The 14,534-nt window shown below is 51.5% G+C and overlaps 2 protein-coding genes across 5 annotated transcripts in view; one reads left to right on the top strand and one right to left on the bottom strand.

Annotated features, from left to right (window-relative positions):
• Positions 1-2,401: 2,401 nt before the first annotated feature.
• Positions 2,402-4,907, bottom strand: TMED4 (transmembrane p24 trafficking protein 4). The gene is made up of 5 exons (XM_019825201.3): positions 4,690-4,907; positions 4,470-4,570; positions 4,181-4,306; positions 3,780-3,926; positions 2,402-3,406 (listed from the first exon to the last, which is right to left on the bottom strand). Exons 1-5 carry the CDS (start codon positions 4,871-4,873, stop codon positions 3,257-3,259), a joined length of 708 nt encoding a protein of 235 aa, XP_019680760.3. The 5' UTR covers positions 4,874-4,907; the 3' UTR covers positions 2,402-3,256.
• A 9,104-nt stretch (positions 4,908-14,011) lies between these two features.
• The window catches only part of OGDH (oxoglutarate dehydrogenase), a 66,479-nt gene continuing 65,956 nt past the window's right edge, over positions 14,012-14,534 (top strand). For all 4 annotated transcript variants that reach the window (XM_019825203.2, XM_019825204.2, XM_019825202.2 and 1 more), the window contains exon 1: positions 14,012-14,159. The gene's annotated coding sequence lies outside the window, so the exon portion shown is untranslated. The remainder of the gene's footprint in view (positions 14,160-14,534) is intronic.

Genomic DNA, 14,534 nt, shown 5'->3' on the forward strand with positions numbered 1-14,534 from the left:
CGGCTGGGCTGTGCGGCTGCGGCCGTGCGCAGGGTCCGGGGTCGCAGGCGGAGCCTCATCCTCAGGCCCGGCCGGGCGGGTGTTCCGGCGACGGAGGCGGGGCTGCGTGGATGCCGGTGGGGTTTTCTCGGTGCCCGCCTCCGCCCGCCCACCAAGGGCCCGGACCCGCCTCCTGTCCGCAGTCGTTGCCTGTGGGTCCACCTTCAGTTAGCGCTGCCTCTGTCAGCCTCGCCCTAGGAGTCCCGCCCGCACTGCCTCCACCGGGAGACTAGCGTCGGGGCCTGCCTGGGTGCACCCCCCGCCGGGGAGGGGGCCCCCCGAACCCGCCGCCCGGGTCGCGGTGTGTGCGCCTCGCCTGCCCCCCGGCCGCCGCGCTTGAGGCCACCTTCTCGGCACCTGCGGCGTCCGTGGAGTCCAGGCTGCAGTGGGAACCGAGCAGGGGGTGGCGGCTTGCAGAGAAAACAGGTGACCCTGCATGCACCAGCACAAGGGCTCAGGGCCCCGAGGCACTCCATAGGACAGACAGGCTGCAGCACCTAGGCCGTACTGGGATGAGGGCTGGAAAAACGACTAGCATGAGAGAGAGGAAGGTCGGCCGGCCTGGAGTTCTCGAATGTGGCTACCCATCAGTTACCTGCACAACGTGGTTAAAAATAAGGATTCTCGGTGGCCACCTGTATTCCCTACTGCTGCTGTAACAAATCAGCATAAACTTAGCAGCATAAAACAACACAACTATTGTCCTATGGTTCTGTAGTTCACTCTTACGAGGTCTCACCAGGCTGAAATAACTGGCAACACTGCATTTGCTTCTGCAGACTCAAATAATTATTTGCTTTGCCCTGCTTGCCTGGGGGTCCACTTCCTTCATCCTCAGCGCCAGCAATGGAGGGTTGAGTCCTCATGTCTCATGGCTGTCTTTTGCCTCCACTTTCAGTGAACCTTGTGATGCCGCTGGACTCACCCAGATAACCCAAAATAATCTCCCTAGTTAATAGCAACCTTCATTTTCCTTTGCCCAGAGCTGGAGACCAGGCCTCTCCCCCTACCATTTTTTTGTGGTTAAGGATGTCATACTAAGAAAGGAAGAATTTCAGAATGTAATCAGGGTAGTATTGTGAATAAATCAGATTTCCCTGAATCTAGCCAAACTTGTTTTCTAAAAAAAAACCCCAAAAAACAAAAAACCTTTCATAGACCACAAGGTATGTGAATGTCACACACCAGCACGAAGATCCTCCTCTCCACAGCCACCACTTGCTGGCCCATCATCTTTCATTGACCTGCCCCATCAGTGGTCCATGCCCCTTCCTTTCAAAACCTCACAGAAGAAACCCAGAACTCACAGACCTACTGGCATAACCAAGATCCACTTGACTGTGTCTGTAGTGGACAGACTGGAAGCCTGCTCTGGTTCTTAGCTGTAGTCTTCTGCCCTCCCTCAGCCCGGGCTCCAGCAGAACAGCCACAGTCCCGGCCACAGCCCTTAATCCCCAGGCGCCCCAAGCCAGAGGTCCGCGTGGCTAACAAGTTCCAGGGCCACCTCTTTTCCCCTGTGTTAATTCTCACCTAAGAAAATTTTAAACTAGGAGCACCTGGGGAGCTCAGTTGGTTGAGCACCTGACTTTGGCTCAGGACATGATCTCGCAGTTTGTGAGTTATAGCCCGACACTGGGCTCGCTGCTGTCAGCCTATCAGTACAGAGCCCGCTTTGGATCCTCTGTCCCTCTCCCTGTTCCACCCCTGCTGGCACTCTCCCCAAAATAAGTAAATATTTTTTTAAAAATTGAAAACTAATTTTAAGTATTCAAAGAAATTTTAGAGAAGTCAGTTACAGTAGTTCACTTACTGGACTGTTACACAACCATCCAGAATCAGAAACAGGAGAAACACTTAATTTTAAATATGCTTACACATATTGAATGACAAAGCCTAGAAAACAAACTTGCATGTGTTTTTATGATTAAAAACATGAACACATGTGGAATAGTATGGGATGCAGAGAAAAAGATTTAGTTCTGTGGGTCAAATAATATGTTAAATGAACAAATGCATGTAATAAAACCATGAAAGAAAAAGCCAAGAATGGGCAAGTTTACTACAACAGGGGGACAGTGTACTAAGATCTGTAAAAGATTCCAGGGGCTAAGAAACAGGTAGTTCATCTGCTTGCGCGATTCCCTGCTGATGGGCCTGCGTGGCCGACCTCTGTGAGTGGCTGAGCAACTGCCCTGTCCGTCCCACACCCATGGACACCCATCCGGCCAAACCCCTGCAGAATGAGGCCACACTGAAGCCCACTGTGGGACAGCACGGGAGCCAGCAAGGCCAAGGGCCTTTCTTCCACTTCCTTTCGTGCCTCCCCTCTGCTCACCACCTCTTACTTCATTTCAAACACAGCTACTACAACACATTTTATTTCACTGGAAAAATCTGTGTGAAGAACCAAACGTGGCTCCTGCGAAAAAAACATTTACCACGGCTTAAATCAAAGTGAAAAGAAGAGGGTAGGAGGGCCCCGCCGGTGCTAGCTCTGTGACTGCCTCACTCTCAGAGACCCTGCGTGATGGAAATTGCGGGTGCCTCAGGGAAGTCTCTGCCCGGCCGCCTGGGGAGGCCGTGAGAGCACCTATGTCTGTGAGCTGCTGCGGCCCTTAAAACTGTTCGGAGAAACAGCGTAGGGGAAGCTGCATGGGTGTTTTCACCTAGTCAAACACAGGCAGGAACACTTCAACTAGGAAGTAAAATATATATAATTTATCAAAAAATAGTTCTAATATATAGAAAAACATTGCAATTCTCTGAGGCCTCTGCCCCTTATTTACATTCACAAAGCCACTGAGCAAACCCAGGACTAACAAGGGAATAGGGAGGCAGGGCCGCCCCTGGCCGGGTGTTTCAGCTGCCTACTGCAGAAATAGAAAGAGAGAAATTAAAGGGGTAGCAGACACTTTTTCACTTGCTCTTTTTGTGCCAGGATGGGGGGGAATCCCTGGATATAAAAGACCCAAGACTAAGTCCCGGGTCAGTTCCGACTCCAAACAGACCCCAAATGGACCTTTGGAAACTCAGACCAACGTCCTGGGTCCTTGAGAACCAGTGTGCACAAGTGGCTGACGTGAATGCTTTGTTGCCATGGAAACAATGTGGCTTGTGGTCTTTTTTCATTTTTTTCCCTCAAAATCCAGGTGGAGAAGTTATCAGGTGGGGAAAGTACCAAAAATTGATGTGACGGGAGGATCGGACGGAGAGGATACTACACTAGCTTCTTGGCCTCAAAGAAGCTTTTGAGGTGACGCATCTGCCAGATTCCAGTGAGGATGAGGATGACCGTCTGAGCAATTGACCACCACAGGACCCTCTGGTTGGTGCTCTCGCTGGTAAGACGGAAGCGCTCCTCACGATACTGCGCGAGACAACAGAGGTGGGTTAGAGGCACAGGGGAAACGTTGCCGGCTATTGTTAGGCTCCTCCCTCCTGCACAGGATTGAACTTCAGGACCAAGTGCCTTTTGAAATACCGCCCCTGATCCCACTGGCAGTGGCCCCAGGGTGGCATGCTGCCCTCCGCAAGCATCCCTGCTGGGCGGGCAACAGCTACTGCTAGACTGGGGACTGTCCTCTCTTCGCTTGGTCTACAAAGCTTGAAGACGGCTATGGAGACCGATACTCCCCCGTGTCAGCTGATCCCCCAAGTAGGAGAGGCCCCAGGCAGAAACTTCAGTAGGCACAGAGGGTACAAAGGTCAGCAGCCATGTCCCAGTACAGTCGCGTGCTTACCCTCTGGTAATCCTGCTCCTTCTGGATCTGTTCCACCTGATCAAGCAGCTGTCGAGCTCGGAGCTGCAGTTCTGTCAGTTTATCCTTGGCGGCAATCTCGGGGTAGTTGTTGGCATGCTCCCCACCCTGGATGTCTAGGTGCACACGCTACAAAGACACGGGGTGAGTGCCCCAGGGTCCTAAGGTCAGAAACCCTCTGAGGTTACAGTGTCTGAGCCCAGGGGGCCTCCGACTCTGTTCCAGGCTACAGAACCTCCTCTGGTCCCTGGCTGTGGGATAGGAGTGCTGCGTCTGTCTCCCTGTGACCGTGTCACAAAGTGTCACAAACAACAATGGTCATGAACTCAAAACTTGACAAAATCAAACTCAAGATTCTGTGGCCAAAGAGAACATTCTCTTACCAGTCTGCCGCCAGCAAAGAGGGACATCCTGGTGGAGTTGGAATGCAGGCAGATCTGGTGGTCACCAGGAGTGTGGGAAGTAAAGGTGAAGCGGCCCTCCGAGCCATACTGCCGGGACAGCACCAACTGCAACAGGACAGAGAGAGCCCCTACCTGTACTGTCACCTGTCCCAGGGCACGCTCACGTCCTCTGAGCTCCGCGCGTCCCAGACAGCTCTAGCGAAGGAAGCCCGACGGAGTCTGCAAAGCGCCCCTGCCCCAGCCTGAGCACGGCCAGCGGGGGCCCTACCTTGCCTTCGGGATCCTTCACCTCCACATGCATGCCCAGGCCCGGGGTCGAGGGCAGAAAGACTTCCTTCTGCTTGTCCCACATCTGGGTGCGGTAGTTCCCTGCGGAGCAGACAGAGCCGTCACGACCCGCCTGCTCCGCGCGACTCCCACGCTCCGCGGGGCGCCGTGACCGCGTCTGGGGGACACGCAGGGCCCTGTCCTCCCTCGCCCCGCCTGACCGATGACCATGGTCTCGTCGGGGATCTCCTCGATGAAGCAGCGCTTCTCGGTCTCGCCGATGTGGAAATAGAGGCCCCGGGCGCCAGCTGCGCACAGCGCGAGCAGCAGCAGCGCCGGTCGTCCCATCGCCCGCCGCCACCCACCCAGACACCTGCCAACGAACGCCCTCGGCCCGCCGCGCATGCGCGCGCCTGCGCCCCAGTCCCGGCGCCGCAGCGGGGCCAGACGCAAAGTGCGCATGCGCTGTGACGCCGGCCCTGCGTCCGTCCGGGTCCGCGGGTCTTCCAGGCCGTGCAACACGGCCGAAGAGGAGAATGCGCATGCGGGGGACGCCCGGGGCCCCTTCCCGCTTCCCCGGAGTTGTTGCTCTCCTCGACAGATACCTAGCGTGCCCTCCTGCGCCCCACTTCCAAGAGACGCTGCGCAGCCGGGGTCGGAGCTCGCGCGCTGATTCGCTCGCTCCCCGACTCTTCGCCTGGCGTCGGGTCCCGCCTGCGTGGGGGGCGTCGCGAGCACTGGCGGGGCCAGTGCTGGGGCCCCGTCCCGCGCAGGGGAAAGGGTAGGGGCGGCTGGAGCTAGTGGGGCTCTGGCGTGACCCGCGGTTGTGCCGACGTTTACCGACCCTTGCGTCGGAGACACTGGCTGAGCGGGTGCGGGGACAGAGACCACGTTGACCGGTACGGGGACTGATGGCGACAAGGGTCCCTTAGTCAAGATTTTACTGGACCCTGGGCCTGCGGGGTGAGATGTGGCGACGGCCTCGTTTTGTACCCGCAGTCCCCGTGGCTTTCTCAGCCTGTGGACTGCTCGCTGTCCCCAAGGTGAAGATTTGGGACGTGCGTGACCTGGATTCGGGCTGTCGGGCCGCTGGGAGGTACACCTGGGGCCTAGCGCGGTTGTGCTGAGCGCCTTCCTGCTAAACACGAAGAAACCCTGCAATACCGTTCTTGCCGAGCTGGGCAGCAACACTCCTGGGGATTAAAGAACGCGGTCGGCAAGGCAGGGCCTCCCAGGCAACTCTAGTGGGGGAGGACCCAAAGCCTCTTTTTAAATCTCTCTTCTTCTGAACCTGGAAATTTGGGTTTGGCATGAAACCTCCAGGTTTTTAAATATAGTATGTGGCTCACTTCTGTCTAATGGAACGGACAGTGAACACACTCTGGCCACGTTGGGCAGTCTGACCTCCGGTCAAATCTCGGGCCAGGCTTCGGGTTATAGGACTCTCCCTGCCTGCTGTTGCGGCTCTCCCTTGTCCTTTCGTTGAACGAGCTGGTGCAAACTGGCGAGAATCTGGGCTAGAGAATGAGAAAAACTCAGAACGAGCAGGGCCATGAGGCGTGTTTACATCTAGTAACACCGCCTTCTGCGGGGCGGAGGAAGACGGAAACCAAAGCACACCATTACTGGACATGCAATCACAGCAGAGGGTGCTACATTTTTTATACTTTCCAAACACACATAAACATATAAGTTACAGGCAACATTCATATACTCATCACCTGCCTTCAGCAAAAATCAATTTTTGGCCTTTGTTTCATTTTTTCCTGCACTTTTCCCCTGAAGTATATTAAGTATATTTTTTCCAGACATCACATCTATTTCACCCATCAGTACTTCAGGGTGTGTCTCTGACAAGGACTTTACAAAATTAAACACAATTCTTTAATGCCCTCTAATACTTGGCATATGATAAGTTTCCCCATTGTCTCAGAAAACTTGAGATTGTTTAATCAGGATCCAAACCAGGTAAACCCACTGCATTCATGATAATCTCTTTTAATATGTAACAACTCCCCTCCCGTCTCTGCTGTTGATGATGATGGTGCCATTTATGTACTAAAGCACCTGCATTGTTGGACATCGTGGATTTGGCTGGTTGCATCTACACATGTCATTTGACATGCGTCTGTCACTGCTACATCCTATAAACCATTAAATCCAGAACCTGGGAGGATTTTCAGTAAAACTAAATGTGTGCATACATGACAATCACTACTCCTTTTGAAAGATACTCAAATCGCCTCATAAGACATCCAGTTTCTCTAAGCCCTTTTAACACAGTTCTAGTAGTCTTAAGTGGGTTCCTCGCTTTTGATTTTGAGTGAGAAATGGAATTTACATTTATAATTTTGTGCATTTTTTAAAGTTTATTTTGAGAGAGCGCACACATGCTCACACAAGGGAGGAGCAGAGAGAGGGAGAGAATCCCAAGCAGACTCCTCCCTGTCAGCACAGAGCCTAATGTGGGGCTCAAGTTCACGAACTGAACCATGAAATCGTGACCTGAGCTGAAATCAAGAGTCAGACGCTTAATGGATTGAGCCTCCCAGGTACCCCTTGTGGGCTTTCTTTTCATAAAGACAAACCCTAAACTTTGTCCTAAGTAACGGGTAATCTTAAAGAGACAGCATTACCCACAGGAGAAAATCTAAGTTAGGTAATCTAAATCTAAATCCCCAGGCCCAAAAACTTCTCCTCAAAGGTGGTGTGGCAATTTCTGCCAACATTTACCTAAACTAGCTACCCCCTCACTCAACCAATATCTAAGAGCAGCTAATTGTGCCAGACGCACTTACCTTTTTTTTTTTTAATTTTATGTTTATTTTTGAGAGAGAGACAGTGTGAGCTGGGGAAGGGCAGAGAGGGAGATACAGAATACCAAGCAGACTCCAGGCTCTGAGCTTCAGCACAGAGCCCAATGTGGGGCTCAAACCCATGAACCATGAGATCATGACCTGAGCTGAAGTTGGACGCTTCACTCACTGAGCCACCCAGGCACCCCTGGAGACACACTATTCTAAGCCCTGGGGACACAACGGTGAAAACAAAAATCCTTGTCCTTGTGGATTTATTTTGATTATTGCCCTTCAATAAATAACATATAGCCTGTCAGCTGGAGGTCAGTGTCAAGGGGAAAAATAAAGGAGGGAAGCTGTTAAGGAATGCAGGGGGCTGAATGTCATCTGTGTTTGAATCCCTGGAAGCTATGAATGTGACCTTACTTGGGGAGTCTTTCCAAATGTACTTAAGGATCTTGATGCTTATTCATGTGGGCCCTAAGTCCAATGACAAGTGTCTTTATAAAAGATACAGAGATACCCGCATACCCGTAGGAAGGCTGCTATAAAACAAAATAAATGTTGGTGAGGATGTGAAGAAATCAGAGCCCCTGTGAGCTCTGTGTGGCTTTGTGAATGGTACAACCACTATGGAAAATAATATGCAGGTACCTCAAGAAATTAAAACCAGAACTGCCCAATGACCCAACAATCCCCCTGCTGGGTAGATCTCTAAACGTGATGAAGGCAGGATCTAGGAAAGGCACTGGGCATGCCCAGGCTCACAGCAGCACCGCTCACAGTGGCCAAGAGTAGAGGCGACCCAAAAGTCCATCAACGGACAAGCAGATGAGAAAACATGGTATATACACACCATGAAATATCATTCAGCCTTAAAAAGGAAGGGAATTCTTCAATGTTACCACATGGGTGAACCTTGAGGACGTTATGTTAGGTAAGCCTGTCACTAAAGATGGATGCTGTATGATTCCACTTACAAGAGGCTATCTAGCCTGTCACTAAAGATGGATGCTGTATGATTCCACTTACAAGAGGCTATCTAAAGTAGTCAAATTAGTAGAGACAGAGAAGAATGCTGGGTGCTGGGGCTGGGGGCAGGGGAGGATGGGGAGTTGTCTGATGGACAGATTCTGATTTGCAAGATGAAAAGTTTTGGAGAATGGTTTGACAACACTATGTCACTGAACTGCACACTTAAAAAGAGAGAGCTACACAGAGAAAAGGAAGCAGACGTGTGATCACAAAGGCAGACGCCGCAGGGGTGTGGCCATAAGCCAAGGAATGGCTGGAGCCACCAGAAACTGAGGGAGAAACAAGAAAATCTGTCCTAAAGCCTCTGGAGGGAGCACAACTCAGCTGACATCTTGATTTTGGACTTCTGCTCTCTGGAATCGTGAGAGTAAGTTTCCAGTTTGCTTCATTCATTCATTCATTCATTCATTCATTTTTTGTTTTTTTTTTTGAGAGAGAGAGAGAGAGAGAGAACATGAGCAGGGGAGGGGCAAAGAGAGAGGGAGAGAGAGAATCCCAAGGAGGACCTGCATTGTCAGCACAGAGCTCAATGCAGGGCTGGAACCCACGAACTGCGAGGTCAGGACCTGAGCCAAAATCAAATTGAACGCTTAACCCACTGTGCCATCCAGGCGCCCCAACTTCTGTTGTTTTAAAACACCATGTTTGTGGTAACTGGTTATGGCAGCCACAGGAGACCAACGTAGAAGGTGTCTGGTTAGAGGCAGGGTGGGGTACAATGGAGTGGACAAAGAAGGATCACCAAGAAGGCGCCATGTGAGAGAGGCCCTCGGGGGCAGGTCACATGGATACCTGAAGAAAGAGCAAGAGCCCCAAGGCTGGTGTGGGGTGTGAGAAGGTTAAGGGGGCCAGTGTGGCAGGAGGATTAGGTGTGGGGGATGGGGTATGAGAAAATGAGGTCATTACTGGGGGTGGGAGAATTGGGTGGGCCTGTCAGGCCACTTTAAGGACTTTGGCAAACAAGAACCAAGAGCCTGTAGGGGATTCTGAGTGAAGAATACCTTGATCTAATTCCTATTTTAAGATTTTCATCCTGTCCAGGCAGCAAATGATCACTGCCAAACACAGGCTCATCAATGGATCAAAGGATCAGAATGTTGTTGTAAGTAATGGTTCATCTAAATCAGGTCTTCCGTCCTATCTTCCAGTTCACAGGAAACTCAAGAGTTCAAGGGCAGTGTGAGGAAACAATAAGGAAGTTCAGAAGCTGGAGCGAGTGGTGTCTACCTTCCAACAACCGAAGTCAAGAGGAGATAGAAATGTGGGGCGGGGGGCGGGGGAGTCGTACTTGAAAACTACTGAAAGGAGAGAACTAGAGATGCACAATGACAGAAGGTGTGTAACCCGTCATGGGACCCGTGTGCTAGCATATCTGCCGTGACCTGTGCCAACCTCCCCGCCACCCCCCACCCCCGTGTCTGCACACCGCTCTGCCTGTGAAGAGGTGGAGTGCGTCTCCGCCCACAGGGACCTCCACTGGCGGGTGGCTTGTCCTGCAGACTCAGTGCGTGCAGCAGTGCAGGGAAGCTGTGTGGGCCCTGGGCCTGAGCCCTCCTCAGAGGCCTTGCGGCTCCTGCTTCCCCTCCCTGGGAACCCAGGAGGCATGAGGCTCAGCGCACCCCAAGCAGCCACCAGTCACTGGGAGGACGCCGTGTTGGGATACTCCCGTCCCAGGGCGGCTGCCCTGGCCAATGCCACATGGAACAGAGATGCGCCATCCCCACCAAAACCACACTTCAGTTTTGCAACTGGCAAAGCGAGGATGTGCTCTATGAGCTGATACAGAAAGATACCTGTGATGTATTCCTAAGTTAGGAAAGCAAGGTGCCAAAGAGAGTAGGGAGTGGCTGGAAAACACTGGAAGACTCCATAGAAGATTCCAGCATTAGTAGTCACTTAGAGTAACACGAGTATTCAGCCAATACACACTGGTATGGATGTACAGGTCAAAATATAGAAATACTTTCCGGGTTGCTGAATGGCCACTCCCCGAGCCCCTGGATTCCCTCCACCTCTGGTGTCTACCCCAAGATGATAAATCCAACAAATACAGAGCTACCCCTGGCAGGGATGGGATCTGGCAGGTCAGCAGGCATTGAAGTGGATGGTGACAGGGTGCAAGAGAGACTTTGCAAACTGGACCTTTTAATATCTTACTCATTTCTGAACCATAGGAGTACATCCCCTATATAATACAATAGAATTTAAAAACTAAACTGCAGCTACCACCACCCTCAATCCATTTGATGGACTTAAGCTGCTGTCAATCGCTAGCTTGTTGGTTTGTCCTAGAATGTCAGCTCTGTGACAACACAGTTCCTGCCTTTCTCTTGAGTTCACCTCTTATGCCCAGAACCTAGGGCCAGACTGGTATAAACACCTGTTGCACGACTGCCAGAAGTATACTTTATAAGAAAGCACACTGAGCAGAGGCCAGAGGATGCAGTGAAGGCAGTGCACAGAGGAAAAATTTATAGCTGTAAATGTCTACATTAAAACCAAAGCGGGGCGCCTGGGTGGCTCAGTTGGTTAAGCGTCCCACTTTGGCTCAGGTCATGACCTCACAGCTCTTGAGTGCATCAAGCTCTTGGCTGTCAGCACAGGGCCTGCTTCAGATCCCCTGCCCCCCCCCCCCAAAAATAAATAAACATTAAAAAAAACTAAAACCAAAGACATCAAATCAAGAGCCTAAGCTAACGCTGAGAAACTAAAGAAGGAAAAACAAAAAACACTAAACCCAAAGCTAGCAAAAAGAATAAAAATTTAAATAGAGATAAATAGGGGCGCCTGGGTGGCGCAGTCGGTTAAGCGTCCGACTTCAGCCAGGTCACGATCTCGCGGTCCGTGAGTTCGAGCCCCGCGTCGGGCTCTGGGCTGATGGCTCGGAGCCTGGAGCCTGTTTCCGATTCTGTGTCTCCCTCTCTCTCTGCCCCTCCCCCGTTCATGCTCTGTCTCTCTCTGTCCCAAAAATAAATAAAAAACGTTGAAAAAAAATTAAAAAAAATAATAAATAGAGATAAATAAAACAGAGAATAGAAAAACAATAGTCAATGCAAGCAAAAGCCGGTTCTTTGAAAAGATCAACAAAATTGACAAACCTTTAGTTAGACTGACAAAGAAAAAGAAAGAAGACCTCAGTCACTAAAATCAGAAACGGGAAGCAGAGACATTTCCAAGGACTTTTTAGAAATAAAAAGGAGAGAATACTGAACAACGTCACACCAAGTAAGGTGATTTAGAGGAAACTCCTAGAAACACACAAGATTAAGAAGCAGCCCAGGACCAGATGGCCTCACTGCTGAATTCTACCAAATATTTAGAGAATTATCACCAATCCTACTTAAACTCTCCCAACAAACTGAGGAGGGAACACTTCCTAACTCATTCCATGAGGCCAGCATTACACTGAAACAGAGAAAACACCACAATAATAGAAAATTAGACCGACTTCACTTAGGAATATAAACGAAAACACTTCAACAAAATACTAGCAAATCCAACATATTAAGAGGATTATACATCACGACTAAGTAGGATTTATCCCATGCATGTGAGGGTGGTTCAACATAAGAAAACCAATGTAATGAATCACAGTAATAAAATGAAAGGGAGAAAAACACATGATTGCCTCCACTGATGCAGAAAAGGCATTTAACAAAATCAAACACCCTTTCATTATCAAAAACACTCAGAACTAGGAATAGAAAGGAACTTCCTCAACATGATAAAGGACATCTGCAGAAATCCTACAGCAAACACCATTTTCAATGATGACAGACTTAAAGCTCTCCCCCTAAGATCAAGAACAAGGCAAGGATTCCCACTTTCACTGCCGCTATTCAAGATTGTACTGGGTGTTCCAGCCAGATCAATCAGACAAGAAACCTAAGGCATGCAAGCTGGAAAGGAAGAAAACGTATGTTCACAGATGACATGATCCTATGTATGAAAAAAATCCCAAAGAATCCAGGAGAAAGTTACCAGAGCTAATAATGAATTCAGTGAAGCTGCAGGCCACAGTATCAGTACACAAAAATCAACATGCCAGTAATGACCAACCAGGAAAGGGGGCTAATATGGCAAGTCCACCTACAAATGCATCCAAAAACACACACACTAGAAATAACCAAGGTAAAAAAGGCTTGCAGACGAAAACTAAAAATAGGGGCACCTGGGTGGCTCAGTCGGCTAACCCCCCAACTTCAGCTCAGATCATGATCTCAGGGTTAGTGAGTTCACTCTGTGCTGACAGCTTGGAGCCTGGAGCCTTCTTCAGATTCTTTGTCTTCCTCTCTGTTCCTCCCCTGCTCACGCTCTCTCTCTCTCTCAAAAATAAACAAACATTTAACAAAAATTTTTAAGAAGAAAACTAAAAATATAGCTAAAGGAAATTAACACAAATAAATGGCAAGAGCCCATGGACTGCAAGACTTAATCGAGTTAGGATCTCAGTACTACCCAAAGTGGTCCACCAATTCAGCGCAGTCCCTATCAAAATTCCAAGTTTTTGGTTTTTTGTTGTTGTTGTTGTTGTTGTTTTGCAGAAGTAGAAAATCCTTAAACTTATATGGAATTAGAAGGGGTCCCAAATAGCCAAAACAATCTTGAAAAAGTGTAATAAAGTTGGAGAACTCACACTTAAGGAGTCCAATACTACAAAGCTACAGTAATCAAAACAACATGGCCGTGGCATAAAGACAGACCCACGGAATAGAACTGAAGAGTCCAGAAACAAACCCAACTTATATGGCCAACTTATTTTCAAAAAGGGTGCCAAGTCCATTCAACGGAAAAGAATCCTCTTTTCAACAGCCGGTGCTGGAACAGCCTGAGTTCATAAGAAGCTGGATCCCTACCACACACCAAACACAAAAATTAACTCAAAATGGATAAACCACCTAAACATAAAAGCTAAAACCAGCCAACAGGCACTTGAAAAGATGTGCAACATCACCGAGGCACAGGAAAGGTGCTGTTAGCTACCAGCCGTGTAGGGGGGGTGGGGAGCAGGCACAGTAGGTGAAGGCAATTAGGAGACCTAGACTTTCGGTTATAAGCTAACGGAGCGATGGGGACGTAACGTACTGCACAGGGCTATGGTCAAAGCCGTTTATACTCTAGCTCTCTATTTCTGCCCTCCAAAAGTGTTGGGCCTAAGGTCCGCGACCTGTGGACATGGGGACAGGGGGGTGGGGGAGGGACGTGCAGACCCGTGCCCGGGAGAGGAGGCTTCCCGTTGGCAGCGGTCAGCTCGCTGAGCTGGGAGGGGCTGACCTTCCCAGCCGGGGGTCTGCACGCCCTGCCACACTTCAGCAGTACTGCAGGTCCGCGGGATCCCGCTCCGAGACCGGGCAACGTCCCCCGCCCGCGGCCTCCCTGCACGACTTCCAGCTCGGGAGAAGGGGCATGCACTTTTCCTGTCTTGCCAGGACGACGACCCCGCGGAAGGCTTCTGGGGGGGCGCAGAGCAGAGTCCAGCGCCCCGCCGCCCCTGCGAGAAGCCTTCACGTCCACGACGGCCTCAACATCCACTCGCGACCCGCCGAGGCCTGCCGTCCAACCGTCTCCTTCCGCTCCGACCACGCCAACACAGGCAGGGAGCCCACCGCCGGCGACACTACTGGGCACGCGCAAAACCCAGCGCTCAGCAGCACCCGAACCCGCCCCGCCCACCACAAGCCACTGGCACGCGTGCAGCAACGCCGGCGCGGCTCTATGACGCCCAGGCGGCAGGGGTGGGCCTTCTCCTCCAGGGGCGGGGCTGCGTGCTGACGCCACACGCCGGGGCGGGGTCAAGAGTTTGGTGCCCCGGAGTGGGGTGTCGGCGCCTCATTCGGGTGGAGCTGAGCAGAGGACAGGTAAGCGCGCGCTGCCCCCGGGCCTGGCCCGGTGTGTGAAGACCCGCGCCCTTGGGTAGGAGGCGGGGGTTGCAGCAGAGGGCGAGGGCGTCGCGTCCTCGTTGTCACTGGCGCTGCGGTGACAGGGAGTGAAGCCGGATGGAGCAGGGCTGACGGAGGGAGGTGGGCGGGACGGGACCTGACGGACGGGCGTGACAGCCATTGGCGCGGCGAGCGCCGCCTGACAGGCAGAGATTGGCGGGTGCGGGCGCGCGCGGGCGTCGCGGGGGGCGCGGAGCGACGCGCGATTGGCTGAGGCGGGCGGGAGGGCGGGACGCGCGGCGGATGTGAGGGAACGGGCGCCAGGCCGGGGTGACCCCCAAGGTCGAGGAGGCG

Source organism: Felis catus, chromosome A2 (genome assembly GCF_018350175.1).
Source record: "Felis catus isolate Fca126 chromosome A2, F.catus_Fca126_mat1.0, whole genome shotgun sequence".
Classification (NCBI taxonomy): Eukaryota; Metazoa; Chordata; class Mammalia; order Carnivora; family Felidae; genus Felis; species Felis catus.

What these genes read in the sequence shown, in the direction of transcription:
- TMED4 (XM_019825201.3), bottom strand. Translation starts at nt 4,873, where the DNA reads ATGCGCGGCGGGCCGAGGGCGTTCGTTGGCAGGTGTCTGGGTGGGTGG. An exon ending in CGACGAGACCATGGTCATCG is followed by an intron (nt 4,571 to 4,689) that starts GTCAGGCGGGGC and finishes TCTGCTCCGCAG; the next exon opens with GGAACTACCGCACCCAGATG. An exon ending in AGGAGCAGGATTACCAGAGG is followed by an intron (nt 3,407 to 3,779) that starts GTAAGCACGCGA and finishes TGTCTCGCGCAG; the next exon opens with TATCGTGAGGAGCGCTTCCG.